Genomic DNA, 22,293 nt, shown 5'->3' on the forward strand with positions numbered 1-22,293 from the left:
CAGTGTATATATATATACAGTGTATATATATATATATATATATATATATACAGTATATATATATGTGTATGTGTATATATAATTTAGTATAACAAAGTACTTTTTTTGGCATGCAGTTTTTTTATAAGCCATACATTATTTGAGCATAACATAATTGGAACACCACATATCCCACTAGTAGCTGAATATGATACTACTAGAGTAAAAAGGAATCTATAGATTTAGTCTACAGTTTGATAAAGTCTAACTTTCAGGGGATTATTATGTAAAGCAAATAATAAGGTATCTATTATAAATGAATGATCTTGCTAGTGATAGGAACGCCTTCTCAGCACTACTTTCCCATCAGGCATTGTGAGATCTTGTGGTGAGCCTAGTGGCTATCATTTATCTACATAAGTCAGGAAGAGAAAGACACTGTGCTTATCTACATATTGCAATTGTTAGTATCCTGTGAGTCAGTGTGTGTGAGCTAGTTGTGTACTTATATATACATAATGTTTACATGCGTGTAGCAGCATTATACACATCATATACTGCAGTGACAAGAGACAGTCATGGAAAAGAAGCTTTGGGTTCGAGTTGCAAGATATCAGCTCCTTGCCAGCTGCATCTTCACTATGGTAATTAGACTCTTCTCTCTAGAGTTGATGGGTGTGTACAGTCCAGTGTTTTAGCAAGATGTCCAGTAAAATATTCACAAAAATATTGGACACTTATATGCCCAGTCTTTTTTAATGTTAGTTAAATAAAAAAAGCTTCTTCTGCCTAAATGAATTACATATGGAGCAGGATGAAGTGTGGGGTGGTCAAGGGACTCGAATTACATCTGTTTGCACTTGTCACTGGCAGCCAAAGAGGTAAAATAATTAATTTGTATGTTCCTGGCAGCCAAAGGGTGAAAATACTGCTCATTTGTGAAAAATATACATCATGGGATCAACAGTAGGGCTAAGGTAGAACTTTTTGGGGGGCCTTGTGTGAGACCCATGTACCATTGTGTTCAATCACCAACAGAGTGTACAGTATATTTCTGGAGAACAGGTGGCGACTATAATTTCTTAGATTTTCAGCTCACTGGGCAAGGAACTCCTCCACTTGTACATATGTTTAGTAGCACATTTACCAGTAACTTCTGTAATCATCTTGTGCTTTGTTATGTTGTTTTTTTAACTTCAGAAATCTTTATATATTATGGGCTAGATTACCAGTGGAGTGCAAAATATCGCTTACGCGAGCACAATATTTGTTATCTACTCAGTAATAGCTGGTATTACAAGTTAGGCAGGGAAACATTGCACTCACGAGAGCGCGCTTCCATAGGCTCCAATGGGAACGTTGTTCTCATTCCGTGAGACACGGCTGAGAACCTAGCGCAGCGAAAAGGGTAAGTCGCCCAGCGATGGGCAGCATATTTTAAATATATATGTATATGAATATATACATATATATATATATTTGTGTTTATATGTGTATATAAGAACAAACATATATATTTACTGGGAAAACACAGTTCCCCTAGACTGCTATGTAAAGGCACTTTTCAGTGCCCTTTTTTGTCTAACATCCCACATCTGCTCAATTTAACACCTAAAAACTGTTTGTGCAGTTTTTTTAACTTAAAAAAATGTTAATATTTTTAATTTTACAAACCCCCCACTAGGCTAAAATTTGGGGGCAATTTGGGCACTTTTGGAAAATTAACCAGAGATCTGATCTCTGGTTAATTTTTGGAGTACTAATTGCTACCGCGAGCTTGCGGTAGCAATAACCAGCAAACTTGTAATAGCTGGTTTTTTATTACGCGTCCGCAAATAGGCAAATTTGCCCTTTTATGGGTGCGCAATAAATAAGTGCTCCACTTATAATCCAGCCCTATATTTTTTAAATAACATTAGTTCTACTAACATACATAATTGTAACATTATTGCAAATATTTTAAAAATATATCTCTCAAAATGGAAAGCAAAGTGAATACATTTTAAATATGGTTACCCCAGCAACACAGCTGTCAATCACCCTATGAGTCAGAGTGACACACTATTTCATGTCTGTTCTCACAGCAGAAGGGATTTTGAGACTGGTTTAATGACCTGTACCAGCATCCCTATTCAGCAAGTAGGAACCTCATGTGCTTATTAGATCTAATGAGAACAAAACAGCTGCATGCATGGGGTTTCCCTACTGTACCCTTCATACCTGCTATGCTTTAAAGCTGTGCAGAACTGCACTTGCACTAGGGAGCTGTTGTTTAAAAAGACAGAAACAAAAAGGTGCAGCACTGTGATACTCATTTGCATATCCCTACCCAGACTCAATTCAGTAAGGTTTCTGTGCAGGTGTGCACGTGTGCTATACAACAATCTGGGGCTCGATCCAATAAAAATCGTCGCCCGCAAAAGCTGGCGACGCCAATATTTGCGCTGGTTTGTATATACGGCGTAACCTAGAAGTTACGCGCGTATATTTCTGCCGTCGCCCGTAGTTTTTTGGGCCATAGGCAGGTATACCAAACCAGCGCAGTTTAGTATCCAATATACAGCGTAAGGACTTACGTGGCGAAAATGGAGAAATCTTACTCCATTTTCACCTCGCCACAAAAAGCAGCCGTAAGAAGCCTTACGCTGACTATTGGAGCCCCGTAACTCCCTAAACTACCTGCTAAATAAACCTAACACCTAACGCATGCGCAATGTCTATCTCCCTGTCAACCGCGATCCCCCGCCGCAATCCCTAATAAAGTATTTAACCCCTAAACCGCCGCATCTACATAAACTAACCCCCTACTGTGATCCCCTAAAACCGCCACCATCTAACTGATCTAACCCCTAATGTGAACCCCTAAAACCGCCGCCATCTACCTGATCTATCCCCTAATGTGAACCCCTTACACCGCCGCCATCTACCTTATTTATCCCCTAATCTGACCCCTTACACCACCGCCACCTATATAAAAATTATTAACCCCTAATCTAATCCCCCTATACCGCCGCCAGCTATATTAATATTATTAACCCCTAATCTAATCCCCCTAAAATAATTATCTCTATTACCAGCCCTTAAAAGGGCCTTTTGCGGGGCTTTGCCCCAAAGTAAACAGCTCTTTGCCCTATAACCTGCCCTCCCTACAGCGCCGCCACCTATATTAATAGTATTAACCCCTAATGTAAGCCCCTTACACCGCCGCCATCTATATTAAAATTATTAACCCCTAATTTAATCTACCTACCCCGCCGCCAGCTATATTATCTATATTAACCCTAAGTATATTATAGTTAATATAGTTATTACATTATATATATTAACTATATTAACCCTAATTATATTAGGGTTAATATAGTTAATATAGTTACTATAGTATTTATATTAACTATATTAACTCTATCTAACCCTAACACCCCTAACTAAATTCTTATTAAATAAATCTTATTCATATTATAAACTAAAATATTCCTATTTAAATCTAAATACTTACCTATAAAATAAACCCTAAGATAGTTACAATATAATTAATAATTACATTGTAGCTATGTTAGGGTTTATATTTATTTTACAGGTAAATTGTTAATTATTTTAACTAGGTATAATAGCTATTAAATAGTTATTAACTATTTAATAGCTACCTAGTTAAAATAATTACCCAATTACCTGTAAAATAAATCCTAACCTAAGTTACAAATACACCTACACTATCAATAAATTAAATAAACTACAAATATCTATCTAAAAATACAATTAAATAAACTAAACTAAATTACAAAAAAAAAAAAACACTAAATTACAAAAAATAAAAAAAAGATTACAAGATTTTTAAGCTAATTACACCTATTCTAAGCCCCCTAATAAAATAATAAAGCCCCCAAAATACAAAAAATGTCCCTACCCTATTCTAAATTAAAAAAAAGTTCAAAGCTCTTTTACCTTACCAGCCCTTAAAAAGGCTTTTTGCGGGGCATGCCCCAAAGAAAACTGCTCTTTTGCCTGAAAAAAAAACACAATACCACCCCCCAACATTACAACCCACCACCCACATACCCCTAATCTAACCCAAACCCCCCTTAAATAAACCTAACACTACCCCCCTGAAGATCTCCCTACCTTATCTTCACCACGCCGGGCCGAACTCCTCATCTGATCCGGGTGATGTCTATCCAAGCGGCAAAGAAGAAGTCTTCATCCCGGCGATGTTTTTATCCAAGCGGCAGCAAAGTCTTCTTCCATCCGGCAGCATCTTCCATCAAGCGGCATCTTCAATCTTCTTTCTTCATCTTGGATGACATCATTTAAAGGTACCTCATTCGTCGTTCAGTCGTCGGCCGGGATGGATGTTCCGCGTTGGTGGAGCGAAGAAAGAAGATTGAAGATACCGCTTGATGGAAGATGCTGCCGGATGGAAGAAGACTTTGCTGCCGCTTGGATAAAAACATCGCCGGGATGAAGACTTCTTCTTTGCCGCTTGGATAGACATCACCCGGATTGGATGAGGAGTTCGGCCCGGCGTAGTGAAGATAAGGTAGGGAGATCTTCAGGGGGGTAGTGTTAGGTTTATTTAAGGGGGGTTTGGGTTGGATTAGGGGTATGTGGGTGGTGGGTTGTAATGTTGGGGGGTGGTATTGTGTTTTTTTTTATTTTGGGGGGCTTTATTATTTTATTAGGGGGCTAAGAATAGGTGTAATTAGCTTAAAAATCTTGTAATCTTTTTTTTATTTTTTGTAATTAGTGTTTGTTTGTTTTTGTAATTTAGTTTAGTTTATTTAATTGTATTTTTAGATAGATATTTGTAGTTTATTTAATTTATTGATAATGTAGGTGTATTTGTAACTTAGGTTAGGATTTATTTTACAGGTAATTGGGTAATTATTTTAACTAGGTAGCTATTAAATAGTTAATAACTATTTAATAGCTATTATACCTAGTTAAAATAATTAACAATTTACCTGTAAAATAAATATAAACCCTAACATAGCTACAATGTAATTATTAATTATATTGTAGCTATCTTAGGGTTTATTTTATAGGTAAGTATTTAGATTTAAATAGGAATATTTTAATTAATAATATTAATATTAGATTTATCTTAATAAGAGTTTAGTTAGGGATGTTAGAGTTAGATAGGGTTATTATACTTAATATATATATAATATAATAACGATATTAACTATATTAACCCTAATATAATTAGGGTTAATATAGTTAATATATATAATATAATAACAACTATATTAACTATATTAACCCTAATATAATAGGGTTAATATAGTTAATATAGCTGGCGGCAGTGTAGGGTTGATTAGATTAGGGGTTAATACATTTATTATAGGTGGCCGCGGTGTAGGGGGATGTAGATTGTAGGCAAAAGAGCAGTTTACTTTGTGACAAAGCCCCGCCAAAAGCCCTTTTAAGGGCTGGTAAAAGAGCTGAATTCTTTGGGGCATGCCCCGCAAAAATCCATTTTAAGGGCTGGCAAAAGAGCTGTTACTTTGGGGCAATACCACGCAAAAAGCCCTTTTCAGGGCTATTTGTAGGGTTAGACTTAGGTTTAGTGGTAGGGATAGTTTAGTATTTTAGGGGTTAAATAATTTAATATAGATGGCGGCGGGGTAGGGGGATTAAATTAGGGGTTAATAATTTTAAAATAGATTGCGGCGGGGTAGAGGTTCGCTTTAGGGGGTAGGTAAGGTAGATGTCGGCGGGGTAGGGGCTCACTTTAGGGGGTTATAGATTTAATATAGCTGGTGGTGGGGTCCGGGAGCGGCGGTTTAGGGGTTAATACATATTTTATTGTTAGGATAGTGAGGGGAGATATCGGATAGAGGGTTAGACGTGTCGGGCTATGTTTGGGAGGCGTGTTAGACAGTGCGGGTGATTTCATACTTTAGTCAGGTTTTGTAGGCGCCGGCAGTTTCTAACGTGGAGTAAGTCACTGGCGACGCCAGAAATTTGTACTTGCGCAGATTTCTGGACATCGCTGGTTTATCCGACACGTTAGCATCTGACTGCGCCATATATTGGATAGCTCGAGATGCGAGCTGAAACTGCGGGCAACGCGGGTTCCCTCGCTTGCGCCTGCAAACTACGCCGTATATCGGATCGCGCCCCTGCTGTGTAATTCTATAGTCTTTCACCATAGTTAGTAACATCACACTATGGAATGGAAGATAATACAGTAAGAAATATTTATATTGCCGCAGGCAGCAACAATTAGTTATTTTCAGTGCCAGATTTATTTGTGCAACACACAAAAATCTGTGCAAGTCTATATAACTGTGTGTTAGACTGTTCTGCTAATAAATCCATTAGCAGAAATAGCTAATAGAATAATAATAGAAATAGCTAATAGAATAATAATAGAAATAGCTATTAGAATAATAATAGACATAGCTAATAGAATAATAATAGAAATAGCTATTAGAATAATAATAGAAATGGCTAATAGAATAATAATAGAAATAGCTAACAGAATAATAATAGAAATAGCTATTAGAATAATAATAGAAATGGCTAATAGAATAATAATAGAAATAGCTAATAGAATAATAATATAAATAGCGAATAGAATAATAATAGAAATAGCTATTAGAATAATAATAGACATAGCTAATAGAATAATAATAGAAATAGCTATGAGAATAATAATAGAAATGGCTAATAGAATAATAATAGAAATAGCTAATAGAATAATAATAGAAATAATAATAGAAATAACTAACTGCCTATATTCTGCATTCATTTAATAAACTAATATTTGGCAATGTCTAGTAAAATGATCACCTGGCACAAATTTAAATTTATCATATTCACCTGTGACATTAAACTCAATAAAATGTTATAAACCTAGGGCGTTTTTACTGTATATTTTCTAAAATCAGATAATCTGAAAAAATCAACATAGATATTTATCAAAAGTACAGCAGGTCACTATTGTATTACTAATGACTCTTCAGTGGCAATAGGTTTAATACTACAAGGTCTCAATGTGAAAGTTTTAAGATTAAGAGGTATATTTATTAATGTGCGAGTGGATATGATACGATGCAGCGTATAATGTCCTCTGAACATCGATAAATGCCGATAGCATACGCTGTCAGCATTTATCATTGCACCATCTTGTGAACTGCTGGTGCAATGCCGTCCCCCTGCAGATTTGCAACCGCTAGCAGGGGGTGTCAATTAACACGATCGTATTTAATCGGGTTGATTGCTGTCCGCGGCCTCAGAGCAGGCGGACAAGATATGGAGCAGAGGTCCCCTAAAGGGCATATTTATCAAAGTGTGAGCGGATATGATACGATGTAGCGCATCATGTCCGCTGCACATTGATAAATGCTGACATTAATCATTAAACAAACAGTTCACAGAACTGCTTGTGCAATACCGCCCCCTGCAGATTCGCTGTCAATCGGCTGATTGCAGGGGGTGTCAATCAACCCGATCGTATTTGATTGGGTTGATTTCTGTCCGCAGCCTCAGAGCAGGCGGACAAGTTATGGAGCAGTGGTCTTTAGACAGCTGCTTCTTAACTTCTGTTTCTGGCGAGCCTGAAGGCATCAAGCTCTTGATAATTCGGCCCCTAAGAATAAATACATAAAATATTTTGATTGGAAACGCTTCTAGATAATCTTATTGCAAAAATCACACACAAAATATGTTACAATATCTATTTCTCTCATATTTTAAATATTAATTTTAAAACAGAAGCTTTGTAAATGACAGTAGATGTTATTTGGTGAAGACACTTTGGGCCAGGTTATGAGTTGAGTGCAAAATATCGCTTATGCAAAAGCGATATTTGCGCTCAACTAAATAATACCAGCGCATGCAAATGTCTACTGGTATTACAAGTGAGGTGCAATATGAACACAACCTTGCAATCGCATTGCATGAAAGCATTGTGCTCACAACAAGAGCTCACTTCCCTAGGCTCCAATGAGAGCCTTGTTCTCATGCCGTGCCTCACGGCATGAGAACTTGCGCAGTGAAGGGGGTAAGTCGCGCAGCAATTTGTAAATATATATATGTATATGACTATATACATATATATTTATGTGTTGATATGTTTATATACACATTAACACATAAATATATATGTATATAAGCATACATACATAAATATATATGTATATAAGCATACATACACACACATATATATATATAAATATATATATATATATATATATATATATACACAGGGAATACACAGTCCCCATAGACCACAATGCAAAGACCATTTTTTTTTCTAACACCCCACATTCGCTCACTTTAAACCCTCGTAACTGCTTTTTTCAGCAATTTTATTAAAAAATAAAGATGCTACTATCTTTCGGCTAGATTACGAGTTGTGCGTTAGGCTTAAAAAGCAGCGTTAAGAGGTCCCAACTCTGCTTTTTAACGCCCGCTGGTATTACGAGTCTTAAAATGACAGGCTCACCGCTCACTTTTTTGGCCAGACTCGGAAATACCAAAAATCCACTTACGTCAATTGCGTATCCTATATTTTCAATGGGACTTGCATAGCGCCGGTATTACGAGTCTGACAAAAAATGAGTGGTAGACCCTCTCCTGTCAAGCCTGGTACTGCATTTTAAAGTCAGTAGTTAAGAGTTTTACACTACAACGCCATAGCATAAAACTCTTATCTAAAGTGCTAAAAAGTACACTAACACCCATAAACTACCTATTAACCCCTAAACAGAGGCCCCCCCACATTGCAAACACTAAAATGAATATTTTAACCCCTAATCTGCCGAACCGGACATCGCCGCCACTATAATAAATATATTAAACCCTAAACTGCCGCACTCCAGCATCGCAAACACTAGTTAAATATTATTAACCCCTAATCTGCCATCCTTAACATCGCCGCAACCTACCTATATTTATTAACCCCTAATCTGCCGCCCCCGTCGCCACCACTATATTAAATGTATTAACCCCTAAACCTAAGTCTAACCCTAACCCCCCATCTTAAATATAATTACACTAAATCTAAATAAAATTACTACAATTACCTAAATTATTCCTATTTAAAACTAAATACTTACCTATAAAATAAACCCGAAACTAGCTACAATATAACTAATAGTTACATTGTAGCTAGCTTAGGGTTTATTTTTATTGTACAGGCAACTTTGTATTTATTTTAACTAGGTAAAATAGTTTTTAAATAGTTATTAACTATTTAATAACTACCTAGTTAAAATAAAGACAAATTTACCTGTAAAATAAAACCTAAACTAAGTTACACTAACACCTAACACTACACTATAATTAAATAAATTAAATTAAATACAATTTTCTAAAGTACGAAAAAAACAAACACTAAATTACAGAAAATAATAAAATAATTACCAAGATTTTTAAACTAATTACACCTACTCTAATCCCCCTAACAAAATAAAAAAGCCCCCCAAAATAAAAAAAAGCCCTACCCTACACTAAATTACAAATAGCCCTTAAAAGGTCCTATTGCGGGGCATTGCCCCAAAGTAATCAGCTCTTTTACCTGTAAAAAAAAAGTACAAATACCCCCCCAACATTAAAACCCACCACCCTCACAACCAACCCTACTCTAAAACCCACCCAATCCCCCCTTAAAAAAAAACTAACCCTTTGAAGATCACCCTACCGTGAGACGTCTTCACCCAACCGGGCAGAAGTTGTCCTCCAGATGTGCAGAAGTCTTCATCCAAGTCGGGCAGAAGAGGTCCTCCAGATGGGCAGAAGTCTTCATCCAGACGGCATCTTCTATCTTCATCCATCCGGCGCGGAGCGGGTCCATCTTCAAGACATCCAATGCAGAGCATCCTTCTCGGCCAACGACTACCCGACTAATGAAGGTTCCTTTAAGTGACGTCATCCAAGATGGCGTCCCTTCAATTCCGATGCAATCAGCCAATAGGATTGAGCTTGCATTCTATTGGCTGATTTGAACAGCCAATAGAATGCGAGCTCAATCCTATTGGCTGATTGGATCAGCCAATAGGATTGAACTTCAATACTATTGGCTGATTGTATCAGCCAATAGGATTTTTCCTACCTTAATTCCGATTGGCTGATAGAATTCTATCAGCCAATTAGAATTGAAGGGACGCCATCTTGGATGACGTCACTTAAAGGAACCTTCATTTGTCGGGTAGTCGTCGGCCGAGAAGGATACTCCGCATCGGATGTCTTGAAGATGGACCCGCTCCGCGCCGGATGGATGAAGATAGAAGATGCCGTCTGGATGAAGACTTCTGCCCATCTGGAGGACCTCTTCTGCCCAGCTTGGATGAAGACTTCTGCCCGTCTGAAGGACCACTTCTGCCCGGTTGGGTTAAGATGTCTCCCGGTAGGGTGATCTTCAAGGGGTTAGTGTTAGTTTTTTTTTAGGAGGGATTGGGTGGGTTTTAGAGTAGGGTTGGTTGTGTGGGTGGTGGGTTTTAATGTTGGGGGGGTATTTGTACTTTTTTTTTTACAGGTAAAAGAGCTGATTATTTTGGGGCAATGCCCCGCAAAAGGCCCTTTTAAGGGCTATTTGTAATTTAGTGTAGGGTTGGGCTTTTTTTATTTTGGGGGGCTTTTTTATTTTGTTAGGGGGATTAGAGTAGGTGTAATTAGTTTAAACATCTTGTACTTATTTTATTATTTTCTGTAATTTAGTGGGGGTTTTTTCGTACTTTAGATAATTTTATTTAATTGTAATTAATTGTATTTAATTTAGTTAATTTATTTAATTATATTGTAGTGTTAGGTGTTAGTGTAACTTAGGTTAGGTTTTATTTTACAAGTAAATTTGTCTTTATTTTAACTAGGTAGTTATTAAATAGTTAATAACTATTTAATAACTATTATACCTAGTTAAAATAAATACAAAGTTGCCTGTAAAATAAAAATAAACCCTAAGCTAGCTACAATGTAATTATTAGTTATATTATAGCTAGTTTAGGGTTTATTTTGTAGGTAAGTAGTTTTAAATAGGAATTATTTAGATAATTGTAATAATTTTATTTTGATTTATTGTAATTATATTTAAGTTAGGGGGTGTTAGGGTTAGGGTTAGATTTAGGTTTAGGGGTTAATAACTTTATTATAGTGGTGGTGATGTTGTGGGTGGCAGATCGGGGGGTTAATAAATGTAGTTAGGTTGTGGCGACATTAGGGGCGGCAGATTAGGGGTTCATAAATATAATGTAGGCTTTGGCGATGTTGGGGGCAGCAGATTAGGGGTTCATAAGTATAATGTAGGTGGCAGCGTTGTCCGGAGCGGCAGATTAGGGGTTAATAATATAATGTAGGTGTCGCGATGCCGGGGACGGCAGTTTTAGGGGTTAATAAGTGTAAGATTAGGGGTGTTTAGACTTGGGGTTCATGTTAGGGTGTTACGTGTAGACATAACTTTTATTTCCCCATAGGAATCAATGGGGCTGCGTTAGAAGCTTTACGCTGCTTTTTTGCAGGTGTTAGGTTTTTTTTCAGCCGGCTCTCCCCCATTGATTCCTATAGGGAAATCGTGCACAAGCACATTTTACCAGCTCACCGCTAACGTAAGCAGCGCTGGTATTGAGGTGAGATGTGGAGCTAAATTTTGCTCTTCTCTTCTCACTTTTTTGCGGTTAACGCCGGGTTTCTAAATACCCGTAATACCAGCGCTGTCTGTAAGTGAGCGGTGAGCATAAACTGCTCGTTAGCACCGCACAGCTTCTAACGCAAAACTCGTAATCTAGGTGTTTATTTTTTTGACAAAGTATATTACACTTGATTTGGGGGGCATTTGGTGGACATTTATAAAATTAACCCAGGATCTGATTAATTTTATAAGAGCTAATGGCTGGTTATTTATCACGTGCCCGCAAATGGAAAAATTTGTATGTTTGCGGGCGTGTGATAAATTAACTCTCCACTAGTAATCTAGCTCTTTATGTGATGCCACCTGATACAAAAATACACACTATAAAATATTTGTCAGGTCTGCAGCAACATAAGATTTCGTGGTAGATTTATTAAAGGGCAAGCGGACATGATTTGCTGTCAGCATTTAACATTGCACAAGCATTTCTAGTGAAATGATTGCGCAATGCCGCCCCCTGCTCACTGGCGGGGTGTCATTCATCCCGATCTTATCGGATCAGGATCATTGCAGTCCGCCACCTAAAAGGTGGTGGAGAAGTTAAGGAGCAACGGTCTTACGAGCCTGAAACGATGGGCGTAGAAAACATCATTCGATGCTTAATTAATCTACCCCTTCATGACAAGGAACATGTGATGAGGATGTATTTGTATTTATTATGTGTTAGAGCGCAGAGGGTGGGGATGCTCCAAACATGGAGGCCTATTTACTAAAGGTCTTGCGGACCTTATCCGACAGTGCAGATCAGGTCCGCAAAACCTTGTTGAATGCGGAGAGCAATACGCTCTCTGTATTCAGCTTTGCATTAGCAGCTCACAAGAGCTGCTGGTGCAACACCGCCACCTGCAGACTTGCGGCCAATGGGCCGCCGGCAGGGGGTGTCAATCAACCCGATCGTACTCGATCGGGTTGAATTCCGGCAATTCCTGTCCACCTGCTCAGAGGAGGCGGACATGTTATCGAGCAGCAGTCTTTGTGACCGCTGCATCATAACTGCTGTTTCTGGCGAGTCTGAAGACTCGCCAGAAACACGGGCCCTCAAGCTCCTTATGGATAAATGGGCCCCATAATCAGATCAGTAGTAACATCATGCATAACAAAAGGTGTCTTGTTGGCATCAAAAGATTGACTCAGGCGGGCACTTCTGCTTGAATAAGGAATACAATTCCAGGGGGCAGTTTGTCCTCCTCTCGGTGCCCATGATTTACACTTTGTTCTACGTTTGATACATTTGTAGATATCTTGTATTTGCATCTAGCAATAAATTATTGTACTCTATATAAATAGTTCTTTATTATCTGTCTATTATCATAACTACTTAAAGAAATAATTATTTTCTGAGCCCTTATATCAATCACTGCATATTTTTGAAAAAATGTAACATAATACTGACCAAGCAATGGATAAGCACAATGCCACATTTGTGAATGACATGAATTTATTCTTTCTATTCTATCACAGCTTTTAAAATAAATGAAAACATTGTTAATATTGCAATACCCGTGCAGTCATTTCTGTTTGAGTTCCTAAGCAAATATCCCATGATGCACATTTATTTGAATATTAGGGGATGTGTTATCATTTCTATAAATAAATTATTTTACTTTAATATTATTTAATCTCTTACCCGAATATGTTTATACATGAAATACAATTTAGATGCTATGAAAAGTAAATATTTGTATCAGTGAATAAACTTTAGTTAAATCCAACACCTCAGAGGTGGAGGAGAGGTTAGAAAGGAGCGTCTTATGACTTCTGTTTGTTAAGTTGCGCTTGTAAGTTCACATGTAGACGCCTGAACCATAAAGGGCTCAGAAGCTGTGTATGCAACTTCATACCTACTGTTAGCATATTCAAAATTGAATAATTTACTATTGCATTTTAAAACAGGAACTGAGACTGAGATGTAGTTAGGTAAAATAGAAAAGAAATGGTCATTTATTGTGTTTTTGATATACATGGTGCCATATTCTCTAATGCTTTCTGCTTGGTTGAGATTCCCTAAAAAAAGAATTATAAGCATTACAAAGTTCATCTTTGGTGGCAATTTTGTCCGTCAGAGCTATGTCCCTAGATGAGCGGACGTACGCTGTCGGCATTTATCATTGCACCAGCAGTTCTTGTGAACTGCTGGTGCAATGCCGTCCCCTGCAGATTAGCAGGGGGTGTCAATCAACCCGATCGTATTCAATCGGGTTGATTTCTGTCTGCCACCTCAGAGCAGGCGGACACGTTATCAAGGTTCTCCAGAAACACGGGACATCAAGCTCCATACAGAGCTTGATAAATGAACGTCAGGAGAAGCAGTAGAGCATGTACAGGGAGTGCAGAATTATTAGGCAAGTTGTATTTTTGAGGATTAATTTTATTATTGAACAACAACCATGTTCTCAATGAACCCAAAAAACTCATTAATATCAAAGCTGAATAGTTTTGGAAGTAGTTTTTAGTTTGTTTTTAGTTATAGCTATTTTAGGGGGATATCTGTGTGGGCAGGTGACTATTACTGTGCATAATTATTAGGCAACTTAACAAAAAACAAATATATACCCATTTCAATTATTTATTTTTACCAGTGAAACCAATATAACATCTCAACATTCACAAATATACATTTCTGACATTCAAAAACAAAACAAAAACAAATCAGTGACCAATATAGCCACCTTTCTTTGCAAGGACACTCAAAAGCCTGCCATCCATGGATTCTGTCAGTGTTTTGATCTGTTCACCATCAACATTGCGTGCAGCAGCAACCAAAGCCTCCCAGACACTGTTCAGAGAGGTGTACTGTTTTCCCTCCTTGTAAATCTCACATTTGATGATGGACCACAGGTTCTCAATGGGGTTCAGATCAGGTGAACAAGGAGGCCATGTCATTAGATTTTCTTCTTTTATACCCTTTCTTGCCAGCCACGCTGTGGAGTACTTGGACGCGTGTGATGGAGCATTGTCCTGCATGAAAATCATGTTTTTCTTGAAGAATGCAGACTTCTTCCTGTACCACTGCTTGAAGAAGGTGTCTTCCAGAAACTGGCAGTAGGACTGGGAGTTGAGCTTGACTCCATCCTCAACCCGAAAAGGCCCCACAAGCTCATCTTTGATGATACCAGCCCAAACCAGTACTCCACCTCCACCTTGCTGGCGTCTGAGTCGGACTGGAGCTCTCTGCCCTTTACCAATCCAGCCACGGGCCCATCCATCTGGCCCATCAAGACTCACTCTCATTTCATCAGTCCATAAAACCTTAGAAAAATCAGTCTTGAGATATTTCTTGGCCCAGTCTTGATGTTTCAGCTTGTGTGTCTTGTTCAGTGGTGGTCGTCTTTCAGCCTTTCTTACCTTGGCCATGTCTCTGAGTATTGCACACCTTGTGGTTTTGGGCACTCCAGTGATGTTGCAGCTCTGAAATATGGCCAAACTGGTGGCAATTGGCATCTTGGCAGCTGCACGCTTGACTTTTCTCAGTTCATGGGCAGTTATTTTGCGCCTTGGTTTTTCCACATGCTTCTTGCGACCCTGTTGACTATTTTGAATGAAACGCTTGATTGTTTGATGATCACGCTTCAGAAGCTTTGCAATTTTAAGAGTGCTGCATCCCTCTGCAAGATATCTCACTATTTTTGACTTTTCTGAGCCTGTCAAGTCCTTCTTTTGACCCATTTTGCCAAAGGAAAGGAAGTTGCCTAATAATTATGCACACCTGATATAGGGTGTTGATGTCATTAGACCACACCCCTTCTCATTACAGAGATGCACATCACCTAATATGCTTAATTGGTAGTAGGCTTTCGAGCCTATACAGCTTGGAGTAAGACAACATGCATAAAGAGGATGATGTGGTCAAAATACTAATTTGCCTAATAATTCTGCACTCCCTGTATATGAAAACTAATGTAAATATTCCATGAATGGTCATTATTTGTTTATTTTGAAATGAGATGAATACCAAATGGCATGTCTGCCAAATATTTCAAATACGAAGAATTTTGAATATTCAGAATGAAAGATTCGACCAAACTGAAAATTTTACCCATGCACATGTTAAATATTTAATATACACAGTAGACATTATACTTAATTGACTGTGTAAGTTCATAATATGAAGTTAAAGTCATAGGGAAAAGTAACAAATTTAAAGCGTTTTTCTATTGTGAAATGAGCCCCACAGCCTTTGGGAGTCGGCTGAACATGGGTGCCCCATGGGCGTGTGTGAAGTTCTCTCACAGGTTTTGTATTTTACACCTGCGGATCTCGCTATCACGTGACAGAGGCAACTGCCCAGGGTTCTGTGGATTGGGGGCCCCTGTGCTTTCAGCGGTGAGTGTATGAGGGCAGTTAGCGCGCAAGCAAAAAAAATTGCATATGACTCAATCTGGCACTTTGTGGATAGATGGATAAATAGATAAAGATGGATATGCAACCTGCACTAATAAAAGGCTCCCCTCATTGGTAATGTACACATTCTGCACACACCAGGGGCGAATTTAAGTTTTGTGCTGCCCTAGGCACTCAAAATTCTGCTGCCCCCCCACCCCAGGTTTAAGGCCACACTCACACATATATATATATATATATATATATATATATATATATCACACAGCACTCACTTACAAGCTCTCAGCTGAGATTTAAAAGCAAAAATGGAAAGGTTAGTTACCGCATCTGGCCAAATGGGACAAGCTCAGGTACCACGTCAAGGTCCTTTCCAATACCTGAAACCCTAAAACAGCCACACAATGCAAGCTCTCAAATCCAAACAAACTGGGAGCAAGGGAAGGGTGCACAGGCTTATGTAATCATCCAGGAAATATACAAAACACGGAAGGGGACTGCACTCTCATACGGACCAGGTACACATCCCATGACCCTGTAACATGCTCAGCCCTAGGTGCTCACCGGCACTCACAGGAAGCTGTGCTGTCCCCAGAGTCACAGGCAGTTAACCCCAGACAGGTCTGGGTGCAAGAACCATAGGGAAATTACAAAACAAATTAATACAACACACAGAGAAAGTCAAGGACCTTGATGAAGTACCTGGGCTTGTCCGATTTGGCCAGTCCCCTTCCGTGTTTTGTATATGTCTAGGGTGATTACATAAGCCTGTACACCCTTCCCTTGTTCCCAATTTGTTTGGATTTGAGAGCTTGCATTGTGTGGCTGTTTTAGGGTCTCAGGTATTGGAAAGGACCTTGACGTGGTACCTGAGCTTGTCCCATTTGGCCAGATGCGGTAACTAACCTTTCCATTTTTGCTTTTAAATCTTAGCTGAGAGCTTGTGAGTGCTCGACTTTCTCTGTGTGTTGTATTAATTTGTTTTGTAATTTCCCTATGGTTCTTGCACCCAGACCTGTCTGGGGTTACCTGCCTGTGACTCTGGGGACGGCACAGCTTCCTGTGAGTGCCGGTGAGCACCCAGGGCTGAGCATGTTACAGGGTCATGGGATGTGTACCCGGTCCGTATGAGAGTGCAGTCCCCTTCCGTGTTGTGTATATATATATATTATATATATATATATATATATATATATATATATATATATATATATATATTAAGACATTATTTTGCAAGTCAGATGATTAAAGTGTTTATATCAGAAAAAAAAACCTTCACTGTATGACAGTTTGTCAGTAGGTAGTTGTTTAACCTTAAACATCTTCTTTGGTGATTGACAGTTATTTAAGCAAAATATCTGCTTGGATAAATATGTAATGGATATACAAACTGGCCTTTAAAAGTACTTAAAAAATACAACAATAGTTATGATGGGTTTAGGAATTGTATCCTAGGGGATAAAGTCACATGATACAATCATAATAAAGTATATACTTGTATTGTTTCTGAATGTATTAAATGCATACAACATATTTTCAGTTGTGTTTTAAGTCACATAGTTATATAGATTCAGCAATAAATACTTGTTATTTGCATGTATGACAGATAGACAAACAGTAAATGTACAAGTATTTAGTGACTAATCCGTTTAAGTATTTTAATGCCTAATGAAGATGCATTGAAGGGAGAAAAGCATATGCTGTTTCACAGTGGTCACTGTGTAGTGAACACTGGACTGTGTAGTCTGTGTGAGTCTCAATCAAGCGGTGGAGCCAGGAAGAATACTGCATTCCCTCTCATTCCAGACCAGGCTGCGCAAGTGAGCTCCGCCTCCACTGTCACCACGTCATGCGCACCCACATAAAATCCCATAGGATAGCAATAGCCGGGCCAGCCATTTAAGTCATTTGTAATTGGTTGATTTAGCCACCCGGCCCTGAGTTCAGTAGAGTGGGCCCATGTTTCTGGCGAGTCTTCAGACTCGCCAGAAACAGCAGTTATGAAGCAGCGGTCACAAAGACCGCTGCTCCATAACCTGTCCGCGGACAGACATCGCCGGAAATCAACCCGATCGAGTATGATCGGGTTGATTGACACCCCCCTGCTGGCTGCCTATTGTCCGCGAGTCTGCAGGGGGCGGCGTTGCACCAGCAGCTCTTGTGAGCTGCTGGGGCAATGCTGAATACAGCGAGCGTATTGCTCGCCGTATTCAGCGAGGTCTGTCAGACCTGATCCACACTGTCGGATCAGGTCCGACAGACCTTGATAACTTGGGGCCAATGTGACCTGCTAAAAAGGCAACAGGCATCTCAGGTACCTAATATATATTTATATATATATATATATATATATATATATATATATATAATATGTGTGTGTGAATATGTGTGTGTATATATGTGTGTACAGTATGTACAGTATGTACAGTATATGTGTGTGTGTGTATATGTGAGTGTGTGTATCTATATATATATATATATCTATATACACACACATATACATACTGTACTGTACACACATATATACACACACATATACATACACACATAGACAAATATGGTGGCAGGTTTGTAGAACACTGAGGCAGCCATCTTGCAAACCCTACTTCCATATTGTAAAGTCAAATTCATACACTTTCCTTACACTGTGACCCTTTTATGCATGGTTTGCCCACAGGGGGGCCATAAGTGATGCATATGATGCCCACTCTAGTCAAAAAGGATGATCTTCCTGGAGTTATTCTGAAGTAATTGATGACTCCAGACTAGTCATCAGTAGCCATCCTAAAGTATGCCCACAGGCCGAAATATTTAAATGAGATGACTCTAGATTCAATACTGGCTGTTCATGCTTGTGAAGTAATCAGTAAGGCAATCTGCTAATCATTCTGAAGTCATCACCCAGAAATCTTTACCTTAGCTGATGACTTTACAAGCCTGATGATGTGCAAAGACTTCTAAAGTAATCCTGTTTATCCTGGGCAGACTCCACCAAAGCCCCCCTGTAACAACACTACTACTGATTGTAAGTCCAGACAGGCCTCTAGATGTAAGACACATACACATATACACATGCAAATACACACTCTTACATACCCAGATGCATAAGCATACAGACACATATGTACATACACGGATACATACACACACATGATATGTAAGTATAAGGCACTGTCTTGCAAAAGAGTTAAATAAATAAAAAATATTTTCTGCAAACTGCACTTTTGAACCTACATAACCCATCTGACATTCTGCAATGAGATGTGTGACCATCAGGTAGTCATGTATAGACAGGAGAGAGGTTTCATTACACACTCAGCTAGTAATGTATAGACAGAAGAGAGGTTTCATTACACACTCAGCTAGTTATGTATAGACAGGAGAGAGGTTTCATTACACACTCAGCTAGTCCTGTATAGACAGAATAGAGGTTTAATTACACACTCAGCTAGTCCTGTATAGACAGGAGAGAGGTTTAATTACAATTACACACTTAGCAAGTCAGGTATAGAAAGGAGAGATGTTTCATTACACACTCAGCAAGTCAGTTATAGACAGGAGAGAGGTTTTATTACACACTCAGCAAGTCAGGTATAGACAGGAGAGATGTTTCATTACACACTCAGCTAGTTCTTGAGCTGATTATATGATATAGTTGCAAGAAAAAGTATGTGAACCCTTTGGAATGATATGGATTTCTGCACAAATTGGTCATAAAATGTGATCTGATTATCATCTAAGTCACAACAATAGACAATCACAGTCTGCTTAAACTAATAACACACAAAGAATGAAATGTTGCCATGTTTTTATTGAACACACCATGTAAACATTCACAATGCAGGTGGAAAAAGTATGTGAACCCTTGGATTTAATAACTGGTTGAACCTCCTTTGGCAGACATAACTTCAACCAAACGTTTCCTGTAGTTGCAGATCAGACGTGCACAACGGTCAGGAGTAATTCTTGACCATTCCTCTTTACAGAACTGTTTCAGTTCAGCAATATTCTTGGGATGTCTGGTGTGAATCGCTTTCTTGAGGTCATGCCACAGCATCTCAATCGGGTTGAGGTCAGGACTCCTACTGGGCCACTTCAGAAGGCGTATTTTCTTCTGTTTAAGCTTCTTGTTGTTGATTTACTTCTATGCTTTGGGTCATTGTCCTGGTACAACACCCATCTTCTGTTGAGCTTCAGCTGGTAGACAGATGGCTTTAAGTTCTCTTGCAAAATGTCTTGATAAACTTGGGAATTCATTTTTCCTTCTATGATAGCAATCCATCCAGGCCCTGACGCAGCAAAGCAGCCCCAAACCATGATGCCCCTACCACCATACTTCACAGTTGGGATGAGGTTTTGATCTGTCCACAGAATATTTTGCCAGTACTGCTGTGGAACATCCAGGTGCTCTTGTGCAAACTGTAAACTTGCAGCAATGTTTTGTTTGTACAGCAGTGGCTTCCTCTGTGGTATCCTCCCATGAAATCCATTCTTGTTTAGTGTTTTACGTATTGTAGATTCGCTAACAGGGATGTTAGCATTTGCCAGTGACTTTTGTAAGTCTTTAGCTGACACTCCAGGATTCTTCTTCACCTCATTGAGCAGTCTGCGCTGTGCTCTTGCAGTCATCTTTACAGGACGGCCACTTCTAGGGAGAGTAGCAGCAGTGCTGAACTTTCTCCATTTATAGACAATTTGTCTTACCGTGGACTGATGAACAGCAAGGCTTTTGGAGATACTTTTATAACCCTTTGCAGCTTTATGCAAGTCAACAACTCTTAATCATAGGTCTTCTGAGAGCTCTTTTGTGTGAGGCATCATTCACATCAGGCAATGCTTCTTGTGAAAAGCAAACCCAGAACTGGTGTGTGTTTTTTATAGGGCAGGGCAGCTGTAACCAACACCTCCAATCTCATCTCATTGATTGGACTCCAGTTGGCTGACATCTCACTCCAATTAGCTCTTGGTGATGTCATTAGTCTAGGGATTCACATACCTTTTCCACCTGCACTGTGAATGTTTACATGGTGTGTTCAATAAAAACATGGCCACATTTCATTCTTTGTGTGTTATTAGTTTAAGCAGACTGTGATTGTCTATTGTTGTGACTTAGATGATGATCAGATCACATTTTATGACCAATTTGTGCAGAAATCCATATCATTCCAAAGGGTTCACATACTTTTTCTTGCAACTTTATGACTATTAAACACATATCATGCACACCTGGTGCAATAACCACATATATAATTTAGTTTTGTTTTTTTCTCTCTCTAGCTCCTGGCGCTTGCAGTGTGTATTGTTACAATAATGACTGGCTGGGGCAGTTATTTCATTGTGCTAACAAAAGCTTCCTCCCCTGAGAGCTCAATCAGAGGACTTCACTGGATCAGTGAGTAATGCACAACGTTCTATCTGTCTCTATATACAAGTAACACTATTCATGTCCTGCTATCTCTCTATCTATACATTTATCTCCCTGAAATATTTTACCATCACTAAAGCACCACAGTACTTTTTGCAATCATGTAGATCAGAAGCGGAGGGTTGTTCATTATTGGCTTGACTGGCTGGGGGCCACATTATATTGTACTCACATTTAAAAATAGCTTATTGTCAGTTAACAAAACTACATAGAGAATTAGTTACAAATGATAAATGTAACTATAAATACCACGCAAATGTACAGTACAATATTTGGCATCGGCTCACACACTTAAATGGGCAGTCTACACTAAAATGGTTATTGTATAAAAAGATAGACAACGCCTTTACTACCCATTCCCCAGCTTTGCACAACTAACATTGTTATGTTAATACTTTATAACATTTAAAACTCTAAATGTCTGCCTGTCTCTAAGCCACTACAGACAGCTTCTTATCACATGCTTTTTTATTTGCTTTTTCCAACAGGGCCATATAGATAACATTGTGTTCATGCCTGTGAAGTTGTGCACAACACTGATTGGCTAAAATGCAAGTCAAAAGATAATAAGTAAAAAGTCATGTGATCAGGGAACTGTCAGAAGATGCTTGGATACAAAGTTATCACATATTATATATAGTATATTAATATAACATTGTTGGTTGTGCAAAACTTGGGAATGGATCATAAAGGGATTATCTATCTTTTTAAACAATAGACATTTTGGAGTTGACTGTCCCTTTAATAACTGAATGACAAGTGTTAATAACAAATTACGGATGTCTGTTTTGTATTCAGTGGAGCTGTGCACCACACAAAAAGCCTTATGTCCTTGGGTTGTAGTTTATGCAGCCCTGATGTAAATCAAAGAGCAGAAGCTAAATGATATAAGAATATTTCTGCATGATAAACGGTTAAAGGG

The 22,293-nt window shown here is 38.6% G+C and overlaps 1 protein-coding gene across 2 annotated transcripts in view; it reads left to right on the forward strand.

Moving 5' to 3' along the window:
• The first annotated feature begins 459 nt into the window (after positions 1 to 459).
• TSPAN32 (tetraspanin 32) overlaps positions 460 to 22,293 on the forward strand; it is a 191,120-nt gene continuing 169,286 nt past the window's right edge. For both annotated transcript variants that reach the window (XM_053688927.1, XM_053688928.1), the window contains exons 1-2: positions 460 to 623; positions 21,224 to 21,338. In XM_053688927.1, coding sequence (XP_053544902.1) covers positions 558 to 623; positions 21,224 to 21,338 — 181 coding nt within the window. In that variant the 5' untranslated portion in view covers positions 460 to 557. The remainder of the gene's footprint in view (positions 624 to 21,223; positions 21,339 to 22,293) is intronic.

This window comes from Bombina bombina, chromosome 7 (assembly GCF_027579735.1).
Source record: "Bombina bombina isolate aBomBom1 chromosome 7, aBomBom1.pri, whole genome shotgun sequence".
Taxonomy (NCBI): domain Eukaryota; kingdom Metazoa; phylum Chordata; class Amphibia; order Anura; family Bombinatoridae; genus Bombina; species Bombina bombina.